This window comes from Rhipicephalus microplus, chromosome X, assembly GCF_043290135.1.
Source record: "Rhipicephalus microplus isolate Deutch F79 chromosome X, USDA_Rmic, whole genome shotgun sequence".
Taxonomy (NCBI): Eukaryota; Metazoa; Arthropoda; class Arachnida; order Ixodida; family Ixodidae; genus Rhipicephalus; species Rhipicephalus microplus.
In genome coordinates, this window is record NC_134710.1 from 314,818,580 (window position 1) to 314,844,796 (window position 26,217).

Here is a 26,217-nt window from a genome sequence, read left to right on the forward strand (position 1 = left end):
CCAGGAAGTTTTGTGACAAATTTTTGATAATCATTATTTTATGAAATGCGAGCCCCATGCGCGTTTAAACCGCCACCGTTTCAAATTTAAAAGTTAAATGACAGCTTAGAAAGCTTCCATGCTCTCTTCTGCTAGAAGGGTAGCTTACCTCAGAAACACACTGCTTGACAGCTTCTATTTCGCCTGTCTACGCGTACTTGAAATTTCTTTTGGTGTATCACGCCCTGGACATTGTCTTGCGACTTAAAATGCACAATTGGAGTCACCAATGAAGAGGTTCGTGAGGAGCTCATGCAGTTATTTTAGGGTTGGTGTTGTGTAGTACATCCCAAAACCATAATGTAACAATTTGTGACAATGGGGTGGAGGTTTCGAGAAATTTTGATCTGGTGTTCTTCGATTTGCACCTAAATCTAAATACACTGGCCTCTAGCATTTCGCCTTCATAAAAATGTGGCCGCAGCGGCTTGGAATGAATCCAGCCACCTTCGGATCAGCAACTGAGCACCAGAACCACTTGACCACCGTGACGGGTAAGAGCCCTTCAAACGTACACAGATGCGCTTTTCGAAGGCTGCATAATAAAAGAAACTATCAAATTGTAGATATTATTCATAGCGTACACACTAGTGCAAACACGACAAAATACAAGGGTCCAATGCGTATGTCTACGAGTATTCCGCTGCATATGGCCAGGTAACCGTAATAAGGCAGAAAACATAACTGCTTTTCTCTTTATTTATTTTTCTTGGTGTACTTCCAACCGTTTTCGTCCTGTGACCACTGTAACGAGAATGATGACGTTACATTGGGCGAAACAGCTCTTATGGTCTTCAGACATTCTGTACACGCTGTACGGAATAAGGAAGAAGCAAATGTACGTCTTCTCAATCTCTCACCATTGATTTGTCCTTGTCGAGCAATTATCTATAACCAAGTGTCTAAACACAAATTCCCTGCAGAAAAAAGATAGAGCAGTCGAACGCTATTCCAGCACAAGTGAAAGGATGAATTTAAAGAGAATGGTTCAATGTAGATACCGTTAGGAAAACTCTTGAAGCGAATCGATGCCATTCAAGACATATGTGTCATGGGGCCCTTATTCGAAAAATGTAGATATTAACGCACGTTGCCGAACGTGTTCTGAGGCAGTGTTGCGTTGCGTTCGTAGCCCATGTGGACACTATTGCCCCGTTTGTAGCAAAAAGGTCAGTGACAGCGGTCCACAGTGCCCGTAGTGCCAAGGTGCGCAAGGCGACCAACACCGCCCACCGCGAATCCATACCAACGGAAGACGCACGCAGCACAACCTATGCGGTGAGAAAGCTGCCGATCACCGTAGGCCTCGGGTCGACGTCAACTCCGTCAACAACCATGGGCCACCGCAAAGGTATACGCGCGCGTTTACATTATAGCGACCGGGGTGCGTGAAATCTTTCATACTGGGACTATCCTCGTTCATTGCCGCGAATGTACAGCTGAAAGCGGGTTGTGAAATGATGCAAAGCATTTGACAAGAATCAGTCACAAAGTAGTGGGAATGGAACGATGGAGTGAAAAATCAAGCTTTCATGAAAAAGGTGAGGCATTGGTTTTTATCCAGGGCACTTTCATTGCTTTTGAACTGGATTCCTATTAAACAATACTTAAGCATTTGTTGTGAACCTTGATAAAAGAGGCACAGATGCGATAGCGAATCCAGATGCGACGCTGGCGAAATTGATGACCGGTGCTCGGCGCCACTATTATTCAGTGAACCAGAAGCTCAAGATCAGGTATCATCGCATCGATGAAAAAATGTGAGAATGCCGTAAGATACAATTTAGACAAGAAATTTGTCTGTGAATGGAGAGTGGTATTGTATTTTATGTAGTTGTTTTCAATGGTTATGTGTACGTAATAATTTAGGAAAATTTTACTTGTGGGGGCAATGTTATGCGCAGAAGCGAGAACAGATATGACATGAAATCTAAAAGATGCATTTACGTTAGACAACGTAATGTTGTTTATAGATTTTTCCACAACAATATATCATATTAACGGATTCATTTCTGACGTGTGGCAAAAAATGTGGACTATAAGTCACGCACCATGAATCCCTAACAGCGTTAATGGTCATGTCGTTTTCGTCGCGTTAAGTGTATGGACGTGCAGTGCTTTTATCAATAAATCCTAAATGCAACAAAGTGTCCTAAATGCAACAAGTTCATGTCCTTGAACAGGCGTGCAGGTTGTCGGCTCACGAGATCCTGCCCAACGCAAATACCATGTGGACGAAGTGACTGGAAAAAATGACGTCCTCTCACGTATGGTCTACGAATTGTGAGTTTGGAGGATCCTTCGCATTTTAAAAGCAAAACATTTCTTAGCCAGGTTCAGCGAGTCTGACTCTATCTATCTATCTATCTATCTATCTATCTATCTATCTATCTATCTATCTATCTATGTATCTATCTATCTATCTATCTATCTATCTATCTATCTATCTATCTATCTGCCTTCAACTTTTACTTCCTGGCCATTTTGATAATGGAATGTATACCAAATCTGCTATGACTTAACATGACCATACTACGAAAAGAAGTGGCTAGTTATATCATAAAAATCTTGACATGTATGTCATGAATGTTCTGCTTCACTTGTCGTGCCGAAGTTGCACGAGAACAGGCTCCCGAAGTGCTTTAGAAACGGTGATTATAGAAAACCCACGGGGCAAAATTTAGCAGCACAAGCAACTATCATAGTATTTAAATTATATAGTAAAGTTCAAGTTCAACACAATTATAGGTTTATGCAGATATTGAGAGAAAGTCGTGTCAAACTGCAATATTTACCGTCGTTTACTCTTCCCGAATCGTGGGAGCAATCTATGCGAATTATTTTCCCCAGGGGAGTCATCTGATGACTCCCGAGAAAGCTTGACTGGGTGCCTGCGTGGCAGCGCCGAGATTCCGGCTTCATTAAAAAGTGTTCTCAGAGGACATCAAACAATCGAGAAATTGCACTCTCCCTCAGGTTCATTTGTTCTTTTACGTGACAGTCTCACAGTGTTGCCTTGCATATATCAATCGCATTTACCAATGATGTCCTCCTTATCAAATTATCTTTCTCATACACAAACGTTTGGGGAAGCTAAATAAAAAAAAGTACCCGTTTCCGCTTTTCTAGTTTTTCGTTGTGTCTGGGAAACGCCAACGACATCATTTTGACAGTTCCTCTGTAGCCATAGCAATAGTGTGGAAGTAATCATGTCTTCGGCATCGTTTGCCAAGCTGCGCTAACTATTCCTTGCGCTCGAAAACTAACAGGCACACACAGCTTCGAACACTCGCGATTAAACACGACGATAAAATTGCCAACACACCACGCCATCGTACGGCTGGACTCGACGAACGCCTCCTTAGCACTAGTGGCGCCACGCCGCGGTCAAAATTGGCAGCACAGTAAACTATCCCATTTAAAGACGGTGAAGTATCATGACCCTTCTCCCCTCTCCTGCCCTGTCCTGGAAGTATTAGCGTGAGAGGTGTGGGATCGACTCCCCGTATCAGCGGAGCGAATCTACTTTCCAATGCATTAGAGGGGGGTCGGGCTTATACCATGATGCATAAGGGAGCAACCGCTAAGTTTTATGCATTGTTGTGAACGGTTGTGAATTGCGCACAGTTTGAAAAATGCCAGCCCGAAGGAAGACGCAGCAAACAAATTGTGTGCAAACATCCCTCGATCGGTTTTATGTCTTCTTTCGTATCCACAAGTAAAATCTGTGTGAAGTAGACACGCTCAAATTGCACACAGTACCATAGCTGTGCAAATCCTGATTGCATTTTTGTCCTGGAGTTCACGCTGTATTTAACATTGTATACGCACCAAATGGACCAAATTCACTCTTTTGAATCTTCTTTCGCGTAGTCCTTCTACTATCTTGCGCAGTTCACAATCAATTACTATATCCTCCTGAGTTCCAGCTATGGGGATTTGTCCAAAATATTGGACATGAAATACCCCATCACTACAAAGATCTCAGCATGTTTTCTTCCTCAAAAACCACTTGTCCAATATTTTGGACATCTACTGGCGCCCTCCATGAAGTTTTGTCGAAATTGCGCCAGGAGATCGCGAAACAAAGAAGAAAACATGGTGGCGTTCAACAGGGCAATCTTCTAGAAGTTAAACGGCGAAAGTTAAGGTTCACCTTTCTGTTGGTTTTTTTATTATTTGTTAATTTTTGAATAATAGCTTGCAGTTATTCCGGAATTTGTCACACTTTTCTTCAGTAACCTTGCTTTGTGTTGCTTCAGGCCCACTACTTAACGCTTTAATTAAGTTTCAGCGTCCAATTAGTTAGACATCACGCCATACCAAAAGCACAGGCATAACGGAAATAATAAGCTTCACTTTTTATCTTCGTCACCTACACACCCAGTTGTGAAAGTTTCAGGAAATTCCGTGGACCAAAATCCAACCCGGAAGTCAGGAGGATATAGGACGCGCCAGCTCGCCCAGAAAGATGTCATTGTTAATCATCCGGTAGTCGTGCGCTATTTGGCTAAAACATACTTTTTTGACCCCATCTTGTTCTCTTTTTTTTTCTCTCATTAGTGACGCAAACAACATATCGGAGCTACCGGGCGAATACGCTGGTTTTCGCCCCAAGAAGCGCATACGCCGGCCGCCGTCCACGACACCTGCCGGCGACTTCGTGGACGAAATCGACTAGCGCCAGTGCGCTCGCCCTTTGCGGCGCTTGTCTATCACAAATGTTGAAGAAGGACACCACGGCTGCGCAATGCAGCGTTTATTATATTAAAAGAAAGTGAATAGTAGACTCCCGCTGCAAGTGCTATGCCATATTGTTGACCTGTTAAAGGGGGGCCAATGATGTGCAAAGGCGGGAATGAGACATAAATGGACGCTTTCTAAGAATTCAAGTGCCAAGGTATACCTAGGAGAATGAAGTAGCTGCAGCCCTCTTACAATGGGGGCATATATAAAAGCGCCATATATATTCCATTCACACTGGGCACCAATGAGAATCACTGCAGAAGCTTGAGCGACTTTGTTTTGGTTCATGACAGCGTATAACGCAGTGCATGAACAGGAAACAGAGAACACAGAAAAAGTGCTTTTTGCTATATATGTTCCTCTTTTTTCAGTGCTCGCGCACTCTGTGTTATACAGAGTCATGCACTACATAGATCTCCAAGTGACCAAAATGGCGTAATGGAAAGCATACAACCTGATCAAACCAATGAAAGATGTAAAAGAGAATTATACAAGTGGTAGTCCATTTTCTTTTTTCTCGTGTGCGTGCTATAAACATTCCATAAAACAATCTTGGTCACTTCCTACCAACTCCCAGGTATAGTTACTCACCCAGCTTTCAATACTTTTGACCAAAATATCCTGAGTAGATTAGATGTTTATATCACGTATTATAATAACATACATTTAAGTGCGGAATTATTTACAATATTTTGGCAATAACAACAAAACAAAAGACGTGGATACTATGAAGACTTTTTTCGCGATGAGCCTTGCAGCAAGTGACGCAAGTGCCCAAGAAAGTCACTCGTTCTCGAGGAATGAACTGTTTACGTGTCTTCACACTTTATGCGTGTTGTAATTTCTAGGGTTTCCGCATTTCGACCTTGCGAAATCTCCGCTTACCTAATAAGGTCTATACTTGACATAATATTCAAACATAGCTGCGCTCAGCGAGAGGAACCAAAGAACTGAACAAGTAGTGCGCACTATACTTATTCCGTTCGTTTTGTCTTTAGTCCCTCATGCTAAGAGCTCAGCGCAACTTTGATTAAAAAATTCGACCACACAGGATTTGAAAGCATTCTGACTTGTCCGCTCGGATCTCCACGTTCTCACGCAGAAAAATAACGCTAATGTCAAATAAAAATGTACAACGCCGTGTCATTGTAGTCGGACAGGCGTTCAATATACTAGGCGCCTGCAAATGACGTTAGAGCGATTCCCAGACCTGGACAGTCGGGCTTGTATACTACTGTCCCTTGACCAACCGGCCTAGTGTTATCTTCTGTACACGTCCCTACGCAGATATGTAAGTACGTGCATCACTACAGTATCGTGCATGCCCAAAGCATGTGCGTCTATCGAAATTTTGTTCGTGCCACTAGATCAATCATGATTTCAAGGATCAGCACTTTGAAGTTCGACAGAATTGTGCTGCTCTTGGTCTTCCCCCCCAACAAATACTTACGTCTAAGAAATATGCCACTGAGTTAAACGCACATGTATACTACAGAAATTGAACAGGGGGAGGGCTGCCGCGTAGCGCAGTTGGTAGAGAATAAAATGCGTTTTTCTAATATCGCAAGTTCAGTCCCTGCCCACGGCAGCTTTTCTTTTCGTCCACTTTTCTTTCTTCACACTTACACTTCAAATATTTCTAAAAACTTCCCCTCTACTTTCTTTGGCATGATTGTCTGTTAGTTCTCATTATTTTTGTGTCTAACAAAAAAACAAGCCCAAAACTGCGCATTTTTATCTTTCAAATGTGTTGCGTGTTCATCATGTCACTTTTGAAGGCCACAACGTGGATACATTATCCCTGATAAACAACCTCGTTGGCGCTAACATTTGCACCTTGCACATAGGTAACGTTGGCTTGCATTTACCTAAATACGACCTAATTATTGATGATGTTTATAGTGACCATAATTGCTTGAATTATTACCTCCTTTCTGAATGGCTTGCGTTAATTAAAAGCTTGCATGCATCGCACAATGCTGCTTGGCTAGAGGCACTTCAAGTTGCTAAGAAAACATTTGAGCCCTTCGACTTTTCTGAAGACGTGAGGAGAGGGAAGCTATTACTGTGGTGATTCTGAGTTAATGAATATTGATACAGTGTACGTATATATTATCATTATTCACTTTATCGAGCGAGTAAAGGGAAATGCACTCCAAAAGCTCGGTGTTTTTTTTGTGCGTGAAGGCTGTCAACGGTGGTTTCAGTATAAGTACGCTTGTTCTTTCGAAAGTACGAAAATGGCATGTTGTTCGTTTCTTGTGAAAATTGTTTTGTTTTCAAAAAAACTTGCATCATTCTATCATGCCCGCTTATTTACACACCTTTACGTTAATGGTCTCGACAGAAGTCCTCCTCCCCCTTTTTTTGATGCAAAAACTCTGAAAAATTCAATTCATGGGTTCGCCAAAACTGTCGTCTACGCGGCTTTGCGTCCGCGGACGCGGTCAGGAAAAACTAAGCCGCACGCAGCTAAGCTGTCTAAAAAATCTCACGTATATCGGGGATAAGTTTTCTGGTACACAGCATATTGAGCGAATCGTCATACCCCGACGCGTGTCGTTGCTAGTGAGGCAGAAACATCTGTGGCAAACTTTTCTGTGGATGTTTGAATGACGATCAGGTGACAGCCGGTCACGTGCGTTGAAATACCTGGATCTGGTCACTAAATGGCGATTTGAGACGGGTGAAAAGATGCACCCACCCTAGAGAGATACCAATGCTGAACTGCTCTTAACTGGAGAAAGACCGACCAAGCAAACGCAACAAACTACGAACCCTGGGAGAACAAGATTGAGGGGAATCGCTTTATGAATAAAATTATGATCTTCAATACGCACTGTATGCATTTTTGGACTCACTTTGATAAAACAAAGTTCATTATTTTATTGTTGGTTTGTGGAAAGAAACGACAAAATAACCAGAACAACTGTGGAGGTTAATTCAGTAAGGGATATGCATAAACCGACACAAACTTTATTGTTATTGTCTTCAGTTATATGATGCATGCATAACGGTAATAATACATTGAAAATATGACACGTACATGACACCTCTATGGCAGGAAAATTCATTTGCTGTATTTATAGGCATATTTTTTGTTAAAAGAGGTATAAACCGAAAAACTGGAAGAGACCTCGTGGAAGCCAATGTAAATTCTTCCAATGCAAAGCTTTATTAAACAGCAGGCTTTAGGTGCCTCGTCACAAGCGAAAATTGACTGGTGGCATCGGCAGTGTCACCACGAATATTGAAAAAAATCACAAGACTATGTGACAATACGTCATGACGACACCACACATCAACAAAATTAGTGACGTCACTATGGCATATCCATGACGTAATCACATGCCATTGTGGCTTGGTCGATGGAGCCTTGGAGGGTCCATCATGGAGGCAGCGCAACAGCAAATAAATTACAGAAACCCTCGAACCCAGCTCATACTGTAGGCACTCAAACACATCGTTAGGTGCAGAAATATCACAAAGAAGGGAGGGAGAGGATCTATAGAGATCGAAAAATTTAGCTAGAGCAGATTTCAATGGTCTCTCGTATCTTTCAGTGACCATGGAATTGTTGGTGGGACGCGGATTTCCCTAGTCCTCGTACTTGTGGGCTTCAAACGCACTTGTGGCTTTGTTTACTGCGGTGTTTTGGTGTTGTTTCACATACAATATTAGACCGTTGCGAACTTCCTGAGCCCATTTCAATCTCAGAGAGCCTAAAAAAATAAGGTAGTGAAGTGCAACTGCCAAACTTTTGCTGATTGTCGTTTCCTGACAAAGCAGCTCCAAGCCACGCAAAGCGGAAAGGAGCAGACCAAACAAAAATGGTACAAATCCATGAGCTATACCCATCATACTTAATCTTACTGAAGCGCCATGCGTTGCAGCTCCTATAGATACTAGCGACAGAGTTCTCTCTAGTGTACTTTTGAAAACTCCACGGCAGGATCAACCCGTTTACTCAGAAGAAAAGAAGGAGAATATATAACTTTCGCTTTCGAATAGCCAGAGGTGAATGCACAAGGAAACTATACAAATTTTAATGAACGTGAAACGGAAGGCAGTCATGAACGAGTATTTGAGATTCATAATTCGAAACAATCCTATTTATGCCTGCCAATCGCTGGTTCGTTTAATGTATAACGCGGTGAGTTAGCCTCGCGCGCGGCGTAGAACGAATCACGGCTAGCAAAATCGCGTCGAGTCTCTCTAGAACACTAAAATAGGCACCAGCTCAAGTGCTAGAATCTCGGCGAGTTTCAATTATGATGCGAATTGAGGAAACCTGGGTGATTGAAATTAGCCCCGAGCTCCATACAACATAACTCAAATCAAGTTGTTTGCCTAATTTTTCCACAAAATGGCGTACAACGATACCGTAATGGATGAGATACGAGTTATAATGTAGTGTCAAAATTATGCATCCTAATTAGCATGATGCATCACGTATGATTCACTCCAGAATGCATTAGGTACTGATTGAAAGGCACAAAAAGCTCTGGCTGCGGTAATCCTGAATGAACTGAAACCAACAAGATGAAGTGACAATTAAGCCAGTTTACCGCCAGAAACTCAGATGGCCAAGTTTTTCGCATTTAACTATTTCGACTATCTTCAATACGAGGTCTGGGAAGCGTGCGCAGTAGGCACTCGCGAAAGAAGAGCAACAAGTGCGCCCGAAGGCGATGCAATCAACGCGCACGTCAAAGATGGTTCTGCTTGCTGTTCTCTCTGCCAAAGCGTCACACATCGAGATGAGTAGCTGGTATCCAAACCCCAAGTAACTGCAGCGTGAGGCATTGTCTCCGTTAGCCGGACCACCGCCAACTTTGCCCTCGGAGCAGCCTCCAACGAAGCAGCCACCGGGCGCAGCTGACAGCTCACGGTCTTCGTCTGTCCTTCCAAGCTCGCTGCCTGAGCTCCTGAAGCTCCCTTCCTCCGGGAGACTCTCTGTTGGATGTCAAGAGAACGTACAAGACCACATTTTATCCTGACGTTTTTCAACCAGTTCTCCTGTTTGTTTCTCTCTCCCTTTCTTCGTTTGCTTGCATAGGCGTGTGCTGGCTTCGGCATGACGAGACACAAAGTTGCATCGCAGGGTTTGACCACCGAGTTAGAAGAGTGGAGGGAGGGGGAGGCAGCGTTGGTCGAGCAATTGACAACATACTCCATCACTTATCAAAAAAATGAGAATTAAGCGTTGATGTAAATCTCACAATGGCCTGCTTTTGGTCCCTATTTTTATTGAAGTACCGAAGAGAAGTAAACATTTCTCGGACTGCAACATCAGGGACCTTCAGCCACCATTATTCAAAAGAAACCGGCGTGGACATAACCCACCCCTTCAACCATGACCGCGCCGGTCCCACTGAGTAACAGTGTGAGGAAGTCTTTTTGTCCCTTTCTTGCTAGAGGGGCAAGGGTGCCCCCATTGAACACGTTTACGTTTGTTTAGGTTAAGGTAAGAGTACTAAGGAACTACACAGCTATGCTAGTCAATGGCAGTCCGCAAACACTATATATAGGCCACACACCGATATATTATCGGCAAAGTTACGCTTTCTTACCTTTTGATATTCTCAATATTTCCGCCAGTAAAGACGTAAGTGGAATATCGAGGTTGTTGCAGTGCAGTAGCTGAGTCCTCAAAACTCGGCAACAAGCGGCTTCTTTGGGGTCCCTTCTTACAATTCTTTCAATATATGCTCGTACATATGAATAATTGAGGCTGTTATGGCGAGAAGATTGGCGGTAGCAATTGTAAGTACTGAAAGAATTGTGGAGAGAGAAAATAATGTGGCCGATGGATTACGGCACACGGCTGCTAGGCTGGACGAATCGCGATTGACCCCAGGCCAATTCCGTCGCAAATCGAAGGTTGAGAAATGCTAGAGGTTCGTGTACGGCGCCATTTCTGTACGCTATAAATGGTTCCTGCAACACTTTTCTAAGTACGGTTTGAATGACTTCCCTAAAGGAGTTTATCGCATCACGAATCAACTGCCAAAATCATTTCAATCTGTGAAGTACAAGCGGAGTTAATAAGATTATTGGTGCCGGAGTGAAAATTGGCACTGAATCTGCAACAATGCACTGCAAAAGTCGTCGAAAGACGATAGTCTTGTGTCTGGAGAGAGCGAACAAAACGTTTATTTGGTGTTCTGCGCAAGAAAATCGGCTAATGGTATTTTGTAGGCGCTGCGTTAGAGTTCCTCGTGCGTGTAGCGGAGGCGAACGAGTGCATTGAGGCACGTTAGACACGAACGCCATCTGGCAATTATCTTCGAAAACGAAGCCAAGTGTGTAAGCGGGGAAAGATGCGCGCCTGTCTCGGAGGTGATAAGGGGTAAAACGCAAATCAACGGGCAGGTGCTCCCATCGTGTCGTCGTAGCAAAGCGTTGGAAATAGCTACCTTTTTGAGCATCACGTTGCACTCTCAGCGCAGCGCGATAGACCCTACAATCCTTAGAGAACAGTAATAAGGCAGACATACAAAACATCGCCGTGTTGTTATGGCGCCTCAGATATGCACAATAATTGTTTTTAATTCACAATCACACAACTATGAACGCTAAATCTTGAGCAATATTGGTGGGCGCAGCGTATGGGGTTGGCCGTTTGGTGCCGTTTGAGGAATCGTTATGAGCGAACAAACAGACAAGTGCACAGACAGACTGACAGACCAAAACTTTTTCGTCGATGGCCCGCAAGAAAGACTATCGTCTTTAGAAATGGCCGATTATTCTCTGAGTCCAAGATGTTGAGTGGGTCGAAGCGTCCATCCATTCGTCCGTGTGTTTGTTCTTCCGCCCATGCGCCTGTACGAGTATTATATTATTATTATTATTATTATTATTATTATTATTATTATTTAGTACATACTGCGAACCATAAATAGTCCAAGCAGGAAGGGCATATTACAAACAAAAAACAGGAATAACATGCACCATACATAATGCAATTCACTCTACTTAAACCACAATGAATGGGGATCACATAATTTGTTCCAATCAGACAATGTCCGTGGAAAGAAAGAATACATAAAGACATCAGTTCTCGCGAATTGTGGGGTAAGCAAATTGGGATGGTGATGTCGGGTCTGCTTAGTTGATAGGAATGACAAATACGGTGATAGATCAATAGCGATACGGTGATAGATCAATAGCGGTGGTGGCACCTAGCCGTCTCTTGGCGTTCTACACCTTATCGCCTCGAAAACTACAGTGTCTAGAAATATACTGTCTAGTGTGCTGAGCGCGGGCTAGGAGATGGCCCCGCAGCTGATGACTGGCGGCGGCGCCCACACGAGGCGCTGCTGTGCGAGTGGGTGGGTTTGCGTGCAATCCTTGCGCTCTGCAAGCACTGCGTAGCTTTCAGGAGGCCGAGCCCTGTGAAGACCCCTATTTATTTGCTGCGTTTTGAGCGTTTTTTACATAATGCTTTATTGTATCAGAACTACTCGATTGCTTTAACAGCACTGGTGCTTCGCAATACCAAATGAAGAAGATTTCATGGCATACAATTCGCCATCCGCTACTGCCCGCAAAAAAAGAGGCAGATCCCACGTAACTTGGGAATCATTGCTATGCAAGGTGACTTTTTTGTAATATTTTATTAAGTGAAACATTGTGATGTAGCGCTATATATATGTGATAAATTGGATAGTCAACACAAGAACCAGCGTTGGCGTTTCACGAACATTTGGCTCTTTTGCAGAGTATTTCGAAGACCTGGCGTGGCTCTGTAGGAGAATACTTGGCTTCCTCGCGGATTGTTTGGCTTTGATTCCTCTGCTAAGACACAAACGTTGATTATTTGCATTCGGAGGGTCAACGTTGCCAGCATAGCGCTCACGCGTTAAAAATGATTTCGCGAGAAGGGTTTCATGGCGTACGTGACGGGATTGTGAAGTTATTCATGTCAGGACCAGCGAGTCATATTCATCAAACCGTCTTAACTGCCCACACTAATTTTGAATGACTTTAAGTGAAGAGGGTTAAGGTGATCGCGAGGGCACCCAGACGAAGGCGATTCGATAGATAGATAGATAGATAGATAGATAGATAGATAGATAGATAGATAGATAGATAGATAGATAGATAGATAGATAGATAGATAGATAGATAGATAGATAGATAGATAAACAGAGAGATGGATGGACGGACGGACAGACAGACAGACGGACGGACAGACGGTCAGACAGACGGACGGACCGACGTACAGACGATTGGACGGATGGATGCACGCATGGACGGACGGACAGACAGATAGATGGGCAGATGGATGGACAAACAGACGAGCAGACAGACAGACAGACAGATAGACAGACAGACAGACAGACGGACAGACAGACAGACAGACAGACAGACAGACAGACAGACAGACAGACAGATAGACAGACAGACAGACAGATAGACAGACAGACAGACAGACAGACAGACAGACAGACAGACAGACAGACAGACAGACAGACAGACAGATAGATAGACAGACAGATAGATAGATAGATAGATAGATAGATAGATAGATAGATAGATAGATAGATAGATAGATAGATAGATAGATAGATAGATAGATAGATAGATAGATAGATAGATAGATTCCGAAGGTGGTTGAAGTACGCAAAGAAATTAATTTTAAAAGCCATTCACAGTATAACCACCAGAGTTACTTTTTAATGTGCTTTGTTCTAGAGAGCAAGAATTATCACAGAAGGCCCATAAACCTTTACCTCTTAGCCTGTATTTCACCAGCATTCAAGTAAAAACAAAAAATGATAACATGCCAATGAACAATCTGACACCCGCTACATATGATGCTCAAAACGTTGGAAAAAGGGCCCAACGTTGAAATGGGAGAAAAACTGTGTGAATGAAATTCGAAAGGGTATTTGAGATTTTTTAGATAAATTTCGATATTTGAAATTATGCCTTAACGGCGATTTCGTTACCGACACCGTTCACCAAAATCCGAAAAGATATTTCGATGGAGTCACTCTCAGAATCCTTTTCTCCCACAACAGCCTTTGGATTCAGCCTTTTGTCTGCCCTCTTTAAACTACTTTTTCATTCAGTAAACCGTGCTGGATCCGTTAGTGCGGGGTACAAGACACCATTTCTTCGTTCGACCGAAAATTTCTTGGAGACAGCGGCACAATACACATCCTTTTTTTGGCATTGCCGCATAGCTTTTAAACTCACGGTTTTGCAGTGCACATATGGCGCCATCCAACTTCACAGTAAATCAGAACGCAGCCGTCACACACGTATTTTTAACGTGGTGAGGCTCCGGCAGCAACAGGACGAGAGGAAACTCGCGGGTTTGTACATCCTCTCGACACGCAGCGCCGCTTGTGGCATCTGAGTGCAGCCATCACATGCGGGGCCACCCTCTCTCGTGTGGAATGCGCGGGCTCAACGCACTAGCCATATTTCTAGACACTGTACCAAACGGGCACGCACACCACGCGCTTCATTTTCCGAGATAACTGCCAGATAGCGCTCATGTCTCACGTGGGACGTTTTTCGATGCGCTTCTTCGCCTCGGCTGCATGCTCGAGGCACTCTGACGCAGCGCCTCCAGAAGGCCGTTCGCCGATTTTCTTGCGCAGAACATCAAATAAACGGTTTTTTCACTCTCTCCAGACGCAAGACTGTCGTGTATCGACGTCATTTGTAGTGTAACATCAAGATACGGGGCCTTTTTTTTTTGTTTAGAACGGATTCTGCTAGCGCCAATGCTGGTATCTGCGTCTGCACACATGACGGCTCACGACCTAATAGTGCAGGGAGATTTCGGCGACGGTGCTTCCATATAAGGCGTGCGCAAAGAATATGAGAGGGATGACGAGAGTAAGGAAAACTACAAAACGGTAGAAATTAAACAAGCAAGTTCTCGAATGTTTTGATACTTTTCAAGTCTTCCGAACTTTTCGCGGGCGCCCACGACGACGAATATATATGCAAATCTTATGGAATTGTGAGCTGACTCAAAAGTGTTGGGATGCGAACTCGCTGATACGAATCTATGAATGAAAACACTGCATTAAAACACATCCAATAAAATACTATGCGCATTACTGAGCGATATTCACATTCGCGTGCAAACTATTCCTTCGAGGCTCAAAACATTATGTCCCTTGAAATCAGGACGGAACGGAGCAAGATCAGTGATTTATTTATATGGACTTGGGTTCTGCGAAGAAAATAGGCGTGCGCATTTCTTTCTTTCCCTGATACCAAAGGTCTCGCGAAAAAATCACGGCGATTCCTTCACTGAGGATTTAGAAAGCATTAACCGTCAGAAGAAGGTGCTGCATCACATCGCATTTCCGTGCCTCACCGGCGGTCATATTATCTTGTCGGCTGTAATATCGCGCCAGGAAGCGACCCGCATCACTTTCCCATGCTATCCGAACCACACACAACGGCTGTGACACCCGAGACACAATCGCTGTGCGAAGAGCAGTCAACGGCGCCTGCGTGTCTCCGTGCCTGCAAGTTTGGCGCCGGTATGGCGGTCGTCTGCCAGAGTCCCGGATGAAGGGAGAGAGTGTAAGCGGCGCTGCTTGGTGGCCTCTGAATAAAAGCTCACCTTGAAGAGCGCAGTAGTCGGCAGTGCAGTTGGTACAGTCAACGTGTACGGTTGGATGGGTTTGCAAGGGAAGTTTGCGGAGTGGAGAAGACATTGCTCTCTCCAAAGGGCCAGTTGAACTTGCGGTAAGTAAGCATAATGTATTCCGAAAGTCGATACGATTAGGCAAGCCGTACGTAACTTTTAGACGTCTGCTAGTGTACCTAAGAATGATTGCTGATTTTCGCTCACCATGTTCGATTTTCGTGCGCATTCATTCAAGTTTTGATTCTCTCCGTCTCAATCTGTCTTGTATATTTGTCGTCTGCATAGCCTTGCCGTAAGACATATCAAACTCTGTTGCGGTGCCGTTTTACGCACTTAGTTATTTGTGCATTGCGTTCATACACGACATATTGTGTTAAACTTGCAGTCGAAAAAGGATATGTATGTGATAAGGCTTTAAAAACGGAATGAAACTTTCGAACGTTTTTTTTTCTTTCCTCTGTGCCGCCCTAACTAGGATCACGTCGAACACTGCTGTACAATATCACTCAACTATGGTTTGTTACGTCGACCACGCCACTGTCGCGTTGGTGTTTGAGCAGTATGTGCTCGGTGATTGTTGATTGCTCTAGTTGCTTGTGTGCCCGTGTTGATTGTTGTTTTGCAACGCGGAAAGTAAAATATACAGGTTGTCTTTTGCTTAGACAATACATATTTTTAAAATTTGCCATTCATACACTTATGCTCGGGTCGTCTTCGCACACAAACTATATGTCAAGGCGGAAGTGTTCTGCCGCAGTTTAAATGGTATTGCTGTGACTAAATAAATAAAACTCGTTAATTACCTTCTACGTTTCCAGTCTTCATCCTATTAATAAGTTGTAGTACGTGCCAGTTTAAGGGCTACCCATTCTTTAGAGATCACTAAGGTGACACATAGTTCGAGATATTAGTCATCGAACTTTAAAGGCGACACTGAAACTGAACGGCCGAGGCGTGCAGAAATCGCAACTGCTCTTCTACGTCATGCAAGAACGACCCTTACATACATGAGAGAGACGAAACTTGAATGACGGCGTGCCGCGGCCCCACGTTTTCGTGAAAGCTGCACGTGATCTCTTTTTACCCATGTAGCACCTCGCTTTGACCCGTTGTATTGGGCTCTCGTCTGTTTCATTCAAACTGGGCGCATGGAAACCGCAATATCAACTTTTTTTTTGACTGGTAACTATAGAACTCGGGAGTGGTCACAGTGGCGATTCTCGCATAGAGGCGAAAGGGTTTTTCGCGTCTTAATATAAAAAGAGCCACCCATAGCACCGACACGTTCAGCTGTCTACTAGTGTGTCACAGAACGATTGCTGATATTTTGCTCACCAGATTCTGCGTTTGCGCTCTGTCATTCGCATTTCCTCAACTTCCTAGCACTTCCTTGTGCCGCCGCGCTCGGTGCACGCCAGACGCGGTCAGTCTAGATCTAGTGCTCGAAAATTGATGTTGAATATATCGAACAACGTAATTTTTATTAATAAAAAGCATGTATGCCTTAAATAGGACGCGCTACGTTTTCTCCATGTAGATGTAGGCCCTCACAATAATGAGTAGAAAGTTAATTGACAATTTTCATTAGTAGCGTCAACGTTATCTGAGCTGCGAGAAAGTATGTTGCCTCTGCGTAGACGTCCGCAAGCACGGAAGGGGCTTGGTTCAACTGCGCCCGCTAGATGGCAAGACCTGCTCACCTCAAACATTCGAAAATCGAACTTTTGAAACACTCGCGCCACTCCTTGTAGTCACGTCTGGGGATTCTTTTTTCCATCAATCAAACAGAAACGAACAATTGTGAAGTTATTTACAGCGCAACAACATAAAACACAGACAGGCAAGGAGCAACAGAGAAGAAAAAGACGGCGCTGACAAACAACTATTGTTTATAGGAAAAATGGGGCGAAAGATATATCTATATATATCTGTATCTATCTATCTATATATATATATATATATATATATATATATATATATATATATATATATATATATATATATATATATATATATATATATATATATATATAGATGCTGGCAGCTTCCATCACGACATGTGCAGAACAAGATGTCTACCGAGGTAGTGTTGTCATACTTATGGCGATAATCGAAATTGTCCTAAATACCTTCATTATTTTTCATGCAGTTTGACGGATGGTTTTCTAATACACTTGCTACCTCTAATCTTAATATGATATGCTTCAGCAATTTCTCTTGTTAGCTGATCAGGATGCTTGATGATGATGGTGGTTCTCTCAAAAATGGGACACGACAACCGCATGACCTGCAATGTTTCGGTAGATTAAGTCGGGAGATCCCTTGAAGTGATAACTCATGCTCCCTTAAACGAACATTCACACACCGTTTAGGTTGTCCCACGTACTTCCTACCACACGATAATAGAGCTAAATACACAGCTTTTTTACGCATGCTATGTACCTGGCCCTATAATTCACAGCACATCTGCCTTTGGCTTGTTTGTTCCTCAGCGCATTACCAACCACCGGGAAAATGCGACCTACCTAATGTTTGGCGGAAAAAAGAACGTCGATGCCTTACCTTGAGCCTACGTTTTGTAGCCTATGCGCCAATTTGTGTACATAAAAAAAACCTTCTCTTTTTCTTTTTTCATCACATTTTGCTTGAGCTCTTCTGGTTTCATGAGCTTAACGTTCCGAACCACCGACTCACGCACAGAAGAAATCACCTTGTCAGGATACCCAGCATCCACTAAGCCTTTTATCTGGTTATGGAAAGCTGTATTCGACACGTGCACACAGAATTTCCTGAGCGACGCATTTAGGATTGTTTTTGCAATCGCCACTCTTTACAAGTTTAGAGTGGCCAGACTTGTAGTTTAAGATATGCTTCACTAATCTTGGGTCATAATTCCAAGACGCATGAGTTTTACCAAAGCTTAGCTTTAGGTCTAGAAACTGTAGCTCGTAATTCTTACAGACCCCGTTAGTGAGGGCGAGACGTATACCATCTGACTGAACAACTTGAGAATGTCATCAACGTCCTTATGGTGAATGCTATTGCGGAAAAAAATTACAAAATCGTCGACATAACGAAAAACGGCACTGCAGCACTTACTAAGGTGACCCTCAAGCTGCCTGTCAATGTGGCCTAAAATAATGTCACAGATGATAGGGGCTACGTACAACCTTATGCAGACTCCGGACATCTATACGTAAACAGCCGCCCGTCACGACACAAAAGTATACTCTCAAAGTAAAACGACAAAAGTTCAAGACATGATTCTAAAGACATACTGCAACCATCGATAAAAGATTCTGTATCGTTGCAAAACACAATGCAGGCTTTTACGCATTTCATACCTTGGCTATGCAGAAGCGAATAATATAAATTTTTCACGTCGACCATGAAGGGGCTACGTAAGTTCATCGAGGTGTTTTTCAGGTACTCGCACACAAAATCAAAATTGGGTATAGGTAAAGGGTGAAAAATATTCAGGCGTTCTAGGTTCCTTTGCGGGAAACGCGAAACATCTAACTGCCTGCTACCGTTTTCCGAGACTATAGCCCGAAAAGGTATGTCTTCTTTGTGCGATTTCACAGTAAAGAAAACCTCTAACTCTAGGTTTATTGCCCTCTTCACGCTGGCTGCCAAACGTTGCAGATGCATTCAAAGTATCCTTATTTATGAATTCTGAAGTAATGAATTCTGAAGCGTATTCACAGAAGAGCGAGGCAGCAATTAAGAAAAAAGTTCAGACATCTCAGTGTTAAAGTCACAGAAGTAAAACACCAAGTGCTCTCTATGTTAGAAGGAATGAATCTGCAACCAACTAACAAGAGAAATTGCTGAGGCATATCATACTAACATTAGGGGTATCAACTGCATTATACAACCATCCGTCACACTGCACGAAAAGAATTAAAGTATTTAGGCCAATTTTGATTATCGCCATAAGTATGAGAACACTTACTTGGGGGACCTCTTGTTCTGCGCATGTCGTGATGTAAGGTCGCAGTACCTATATATATATATATATATATATATATATATATATATATATATATATATATATTTTCTTGCCCCATTTTTTTCACTAAACAACGGTTGTGAGTCAGCGCCGTCTTTTCTTTCTCTTTTGCTCCTACCCTGTATGTGTTTTCTGGTGTTTCGCTTGATCCTAACCAACTGGCCCAATATACCGTCTTACTGCAGAAACGAACAAGCAGCAATTTATTACGTCTCTTGGCGCACGAAAGGTTTTTCAGTGCAGCTAGTTCAATTACTAGTCAATAATTACAGGCGGTACCTTCAACGTCATCGGGCACACTTTGCAAATGTCCTACGCGTAGCGCAGGGCTCTCGTGCATTTCCTTAATTTCTCTATAGATACGGCACTGATGTTGATGATATTGTCGTTTTAGACGTCGTCATACAGTGAGCTATCGCTCTGGCGTAAATTATTATTTGACTTCAGTGTCTCTTCATTACTACTCAAAGATCAAAAATGCAAAGCTATCGTTACTGGAATCAACTCAGTTTCAAAGCTCCATCTCTGTTATGCAAAAATAAAAAAAAAACCTGGGAGTGGAAAAAGATATGCAGTACAAGTGAGAATTGATACCAGACTCTCTGCGTGGCAATCAAGAAATGGTATACCAGAGATGCATGTCAATGGTCGAAACTAATTCTGAAAAAAAGAAACAATACGAATTTCATGTAGTAGAAGTTCTTATTAATATTGTGTCCCGCCAAAAAAGCGAAACCTTGTGTTTACACTTCTTTTGTTCATGTAGTAGAAAGAATTTCTTCGATCCATGCTATATTAGTTATAGAAGCGTAGTATCACTCCGGGCGTCAAAACATGTGAAACGCATGACGAGTGGGTGCTAGAAAGGCCCAGTCATTACAGAGCGCTCAAACTTATGCCCGCGTGTTGCTGTACGCAAGTGTAAAGGCCCCTTTGCTGATTCGCAAAAGGAACAACTATGGCACTGTGGGAACTTCGCAACTGTGCTTGCAGTAGACATTCTACCGCAGTTTGAAACGGCCAGTGTTGTACGCACAGTCATTCGTTTCCTCGCGGCACGGTTCAGGCATACACCGAGACCGAAGCTATAGGCCAGTAATTGAGAAGGGGATTCGCGCAGGGCCTGGTTACGCTATTGCGGTCTAGCCTTTAAGGCGAAACTCAAGCGTCCTTCAAGTTTTGTAATTGTTGTGTTTTAACTGTTTTCACACAATATACATAATACTCAATGGCACCACCGCTGCCATATCCGCCAATTCTACCGCATGTAATACTACTACCACTACTACTTCTACTACTTCTAGTACTACTACTTGTGCTAATATTCATAATAATAATAATAATAATAATAATAATAATAATAATAATAATAACAATAATTCCAATAAAGTAAATACAATCTTTATATGCACTACGATATGCAAAACTAGACAGCAAGCTCGCTTATGATCGTTTATCTGCTAGCCCGTCACCACTTGGTGAAAGAGATCGGAGGCTACATACATGAGGTTCTCAAGCTATTTATATCAGCTTTTCTGTTGGCTCATGCCACTGTGTAACCATGTTTTCGAAGTAATTAAATATTTAAAACAAACAAACAAATGAGAAGTTGCTTGAAGCGTAGTCGTCATTGTGGTTGCCGCTGTTGGCGCCTGGTGCAAAGTCAGTTCGCGTATTTCAACGTGTAGATAAGTCTGCTCTCCCTCACAACGCCTTATACATGATAACCGCGTTTTCATACAAAAAACTGCGCAGTGCCAAACACAGTCCGAGAAGTGAAGTGGGAAAACAGCAAACTACTCGCGGGAGCCGCCTGCACGTCGCTGCCGCCGATCACAACACGCACGCTCCTCGTCGCTGCAGCAAGATCGTACTGCATCACCACTAGTTCTCATGACTATGACACGTCCAGCCTCTTTGGTGGAGCTTTGAAACTTTGTTTATTCTAGCAACTTTACTAAAGGCGAATTGAGCTCGTAGTCCGTAGAATTCGTGCTGCACCATAAGTTAGCTTTTTTCGCAATAGTTTAATAGAGCACGTCCACGCAAAATTATTACGATTATGGGGGGCCATGGAGTGGCGCCTTACGGATGACAGCTGAAGTAGGTATGGGATATTTTTTGTATTATTATGTTGTCCAGAATAATGCGCTTATAGTGTTGGCTCCCTATCGGGCTCAAGTAAATATGGTTCGCAATATGTCGTGTGTTCGGCCATATGAAGTGGGCATTTGAAAAAATGTTACTCGTTTTCACAAATTGCGCCTTGCGCCACACCCACTGTCGGTCACAACTACCATGCGTAGTGGCCACCTCTGTCGGTCAGCACAATCTGATAGAACAATGTTGCAAAACCAACAGTTTTGTGCGCATGTGCTTCTGGGCATACTTGTTCTCGCCCTTTTAGCATCTTCATTCAGTCGAATGGCAGACACACAGAAATAACGGCCGTTCGTGCATGATAGACTTAGCCGGCGGTACAGACGTTCGATGGGCCTAAGTGAAGAGGTGATGGAGATAGTGCTTAAGGTGGCGGTGTATGTGTTTGTTAACTTTATTTTTTCTCCTTTTTCTGCGTAGACGAAATGGACACTACAGAGAGTGATGCGGCAGCACCTCCATCGAATGATGATTGCACTGACGGACTCAGCGACCTGTTGGTTAACCAGGAAAGTTTCAGGGGCGGCTTCTCCAGAAGTGTGGTCGACCATCGCATGCCCTGCACGGCCTCCAATGACACAAGGTGTCAGATCATTGCCAACATTCCTAAATGGAACTAAATTCTAAGCTGGATTGAGCTGGAGCTGTGCGAGTTGCCCGGAGAGGGGAGGCAACTGGGACTCGTGCACGTTCGCAACATTTGTCATGTGCGGCCCGAAAAAAACCGAATACGTCAGGCCGCTGCCATCCTGTACTGGCTCCTGAAAAGGCATCGCTGCGTGGCGTCCGTCCAGATTCCACAGTAAATTGGCAATCCGGCAATGGCCTATTGGTGCAGCGTCGTAATTTGCTGCACGCTTAGCGGAAATGATTCCGTAAAATCTTTGACCTTTGTTGATCCTTTGCCATTGAAAAGACAGCGAATTCGCGAAGTCATCCTGTCGATGAAACGCCTCGAGGAACTGAATTATGCAGTCTTCTCACCTGATGACGTGTTTCCAGAGATGGTTTCGGAGCTTCTTCGTGCGTCTGAGACGTTAACCGTGCTGGATTTCACCACACCAATCGTAAAAAAGGAGCAAAATGGGCTTCTGCTAAAAGCACTCTAGGTCAACTCTATGTTGCGAGATTTGACGCTAAGTGCCCCTGCAATTCTCGCACAGCCTGAATTGTTCTTAGAATTTTTGAGTAGTAAGAACGTACTGAAATACTTGAAAGTATTCGGATTCCCCTGTGAAGTTAGCGGAGATGCCATGAAATTGATATTTCAGGGCATGCTCGAGAATGGGTCGGTCAGCAGTCTGGAAGCGCACAACCTCAGTTTGGATGGTGAAAGTGTCAAGAGGGGAGCCAGAATGCTTGCGCAGAGCAAAGTGTTGCATACCTTAAGGCTGTGGCATTGCTTCACTGACCTGCTCGGTCTCGTACATTTTATTGACACCGCCTCCTGGCTAGAAGCAATTTCGAACAATAGCACTCTCGAAAATTTGACTTTAGGCTTGAACATATGGACAAGCGAGTGTTGGGAACAATTCTTTCATGTTTTTTCGCGACAAGGCAGCCTAAAGATGGCAACTCTCGTTACAGACAAATACAACCGCGATCGCCTGGCCAACATCGCGAACAAGCTCGAAGAAATTGGTTGTGAACAGAAAGTCACCTTCGTAGACTATTACACCGGTGACAGCATCTCGCTAGCAGACTGCAAGAATTACTCCAAACTGTTTGCGTATATTAGGGCCACGGACATTTGTAAGGTGCTGTCAGTTTATCACGAGCTCTCCACATTTCCCCCATTGATAGTTTTGCACCTAGTAAAAGAAGAGTGGAAAAAGGAGTTCTGCTGGCTTCTCGTTCAGTTCGTATCAGTGGCGTGCAATCTCCAAACGCTCGAATTAGGGCTCAGAGGGAGGAGCTTTCCGACCGAATCGCACGATTGGTGAATAGGTCTGTCGCAGTCACTGCTGCGCAACAGAAGCATCATTGATCTGGGCCTAGGCGTTCACTTGGAAGACCACTGTGAAGGCGTCGATTGTCTTGGTCAAGCTATAGCACGAAGCAACACCATCCGAAAGCTCCGTTTGTGTGGCTGGTTCTCATCCGCAAGCGACAGATTTCTTCGAGGCGTGCACTCTGTCATCTTCGAGAACTATGCCTTGTGCCACGTGGACGGGGGTTCGAATTTCCTTGCTCACTGAGTGAAGCCCACCGGCTCACTATCGCGCTTGACGTCGCACGTCGGAACTGTGGCTATGTGGCACGTGCCGCCCAATTCCTGCACTGCAAACGGTGTGACACGTGAGTACACAGTGGTACGACATGATTTAGCCACCGTAAGGATATCGTAATCAAATCTCAATCACGTCAGATGAAAGGAGTCTTGCCCAATAGTCTGTGATTACCCATACAATTCTTGAGCGGAAGTACAATTTTTCTTGGTCGTGCTTTCTAGGATTGCAGTCGTATGTGGCCAGCAGCTTCTCAAGGCTTTCCTGCGTTAATGATCACGTCATAATAAACACTAATTGTAGGTGAATCATACCGATTAAGAATAATGTATATTAATGTACTGAGGAAGTGCAAGCGAATAAAACTCTTATAATTACCAATTGAAATTTTAGAGCACAATATATATGCAGCTGCAGAGATGGTTAATGGAATTAAACGAAATTTTAACATGTCGTTGGTGTTCTCGTCTGCTTACTCACAGGCCTAGGAATCAAATTCCTGCTGCGGTGGCTGCATTTTCAATGGAGGCAAAAATTCTGTAGTCCCGTGTTCTCATATTTGAGTGCACGTTAAAGAACTCCAGGTTGTCAAAATTTTTGGAGCCCTCTATTACGATGCTTCATATTCTAATGGAAATTTTTGGACGTTGAAAACCACATATCAATGAATCCACGTGCAGGTGGTGAGCTCACGGCAGCTGTGATACCTAAAAAGGTGACATGTTTATTGCTCTATGACAGCATAAACATTCGCCTGGGCCTTTCATTGGCGCGTGGATGTTATGCGAGTGCACATATTTCGACGAAATCAATACAGCCAGCATTTTACTGCATGCGCGAAATACATTTCGTTTTATTTCCCAACAGGCCCTGTGCTGCCGCTTTGGACCGAGTACACAGGCACCCAGCCCTCGTGGCAGAGCTCTCCAAAGTACTCTCCATCTCCGTAGCCGACGTCGTGGTCGCCGTAAATCGGCGATTGCGAAGCATCGAAGGCATGCACGAATTCATGCGACTGGCGGGTGTCGTCAAGACACGTGTCACGTGTCAGCCACGTGATGACGGCTGCACACAGCTAAACGCCCTAGACGAGCAACGCTGGGCTAACGTGAGACGGCACTTGCAGCTCGACGACGTGGTGTGGCAGTGCCCGTCCTCGACGAATGTGATGTAGCCGTGTTCGATTCTAAAGTGAGGCCACAACGTGGAAGTACTGGCGTGGCTATACATGAGCACGAAAACTTTACGCTAATAAGGTCTGATATTTTCTTTCAACAACATAAGTTGACGGGTGGCCTCTTCACCATGATTTCTCACTTGTCATCAGCAGGATATTAATTGGTAGGGGGTGTAATCTTAGCCGTGCGCGTGTGGGAGAGAGAGGGGGGCAGGGGTGTAACAGTTGCGCCAATTGCGCCAATTCGATACATTTATTATTTGTTGCGCCGAGCTTCGCCAAAACAAAAAAAAATGCTTTGACTGCGCCACGCGGTGCCAAAATGCCTGACCAGCTTCAAAATTATCTCACGTACGTCAATTGTAGCGACAAAATGATGGAAAAGCGGCCATATGTTCTTTGCGTCATAAATCAAACTCAGCGGCAGACCCTAACCGTAAAACACGTTCTAAGTTAGGTAGTTAGTTCAAAACACAGGCAAATAGCGATCGACCAGATGAAGTATAAAACGAAGTAACAACGCCGTGCGCCGATCGTTCCGTGGGCCCACCGATGCGACCATTGGTTCGCGGACTAGAGCGGCTACTTATCGGTGGGTCGACGAGACATCAAGCCGTAAAAAAAAACGTTGCTGCAGACACCAAGAATTCGCGGGAAATATTAATTTCCTATTCAGCCAACGTGGGTATCACATTTCGAGCACGTATGCCGCGTTTTCGGCTAGCGGAGAGGATAAGATGAAGATAGACAATCTGAAGAAGAAGTACCGGTAAGTACAAGAATATACTTTGGGGCGTATTTGGCATTTTATCCTGTTGCTGCTGAAAGTATTCAGAGCCTATATACACACAAAGTGGCGGTGTTTATTTGTGTGTTAGTTAGTTTGTTCTACTCCAGATAGCGTTAGCCATCTTAACCGAGGTTGCTTTCGCGCTTTGTAACATTGGCGAACCGTGGTTTGCGCTAAGCGTGGTTCAACGTGATTAACAGTGGTTGGTCTTAAACGCGCTCTCTTTGGCTGTGTAGCATGGGTATTAAAGATTTTGTGAACTCCCTCATTGCCAGAAAACACGATTGTTGCAATAGGAACGGCCCATAAATCATTTTTCTGGCTTGCTGTTGCGTCATTCATCGATAGATATCTATCATCGGCCAATGGGTGCACGCCGTTTTTACTATAGCTGGTCGAACGCACCCAGTAAGCAAGCGTAGAAATTACGCCCTATAG

At 43.8% G+C, this 26,217-nt stretch overlaps 1 protein-coding gene across 1 annotated transcript; it reads left to right on the forward strand.

Annotated features, from left to right (window-relative positions):
* Positions 1–23,152: 23,152 nt before the first annotated feature.
* On the forward strand, positions 23,153–25,210 carry LOC142775312 (uncharacterized). The gene is made up of 3 exons (XM_075876655.1): positions 23,153–23,341; positions 23,692–23,882; positions 24,680–25,210. Exons 1-3 carry the CDS (start codon positions 23,153–23,155, stop codon positions 24,984–24,986), a joined length of 687 nt encoding a protein of 228 aa, XP_075732770.1. The 3' UTR covers positions 24,987–25,210.
* Positions 25,211–26,217: the final 1,007 nt, after the last annotated feature.

What these genes read in the sequence shown, in the direction of transcription:
- LOC142775312 (XM_075876655.1), top strand. Translation starts at nt 23,153, where the DNA reads ATGGCAACTCTCGTTACAGACAAATACAACCGCGATCGCCTGGCCAAC. An exon ending in GGGCCACGGACATTTGTAAG is followed by an intron (nt 23,342 to 23,691) that starts GTGCTGTCAGTT and finishes CTCATCCGCAAG; the next exon opens with CGACAGATTTCTTCGAGGCG. An exon ending in CACTGCAAACGGTGTGACAC is followed by an intron (nt 23,883 to 24,679) that starts GTGAGTACACAG and finishes ATTTCCCAACAG; the next exon opens with GCCCTGTGCTGCCGCTTTGG.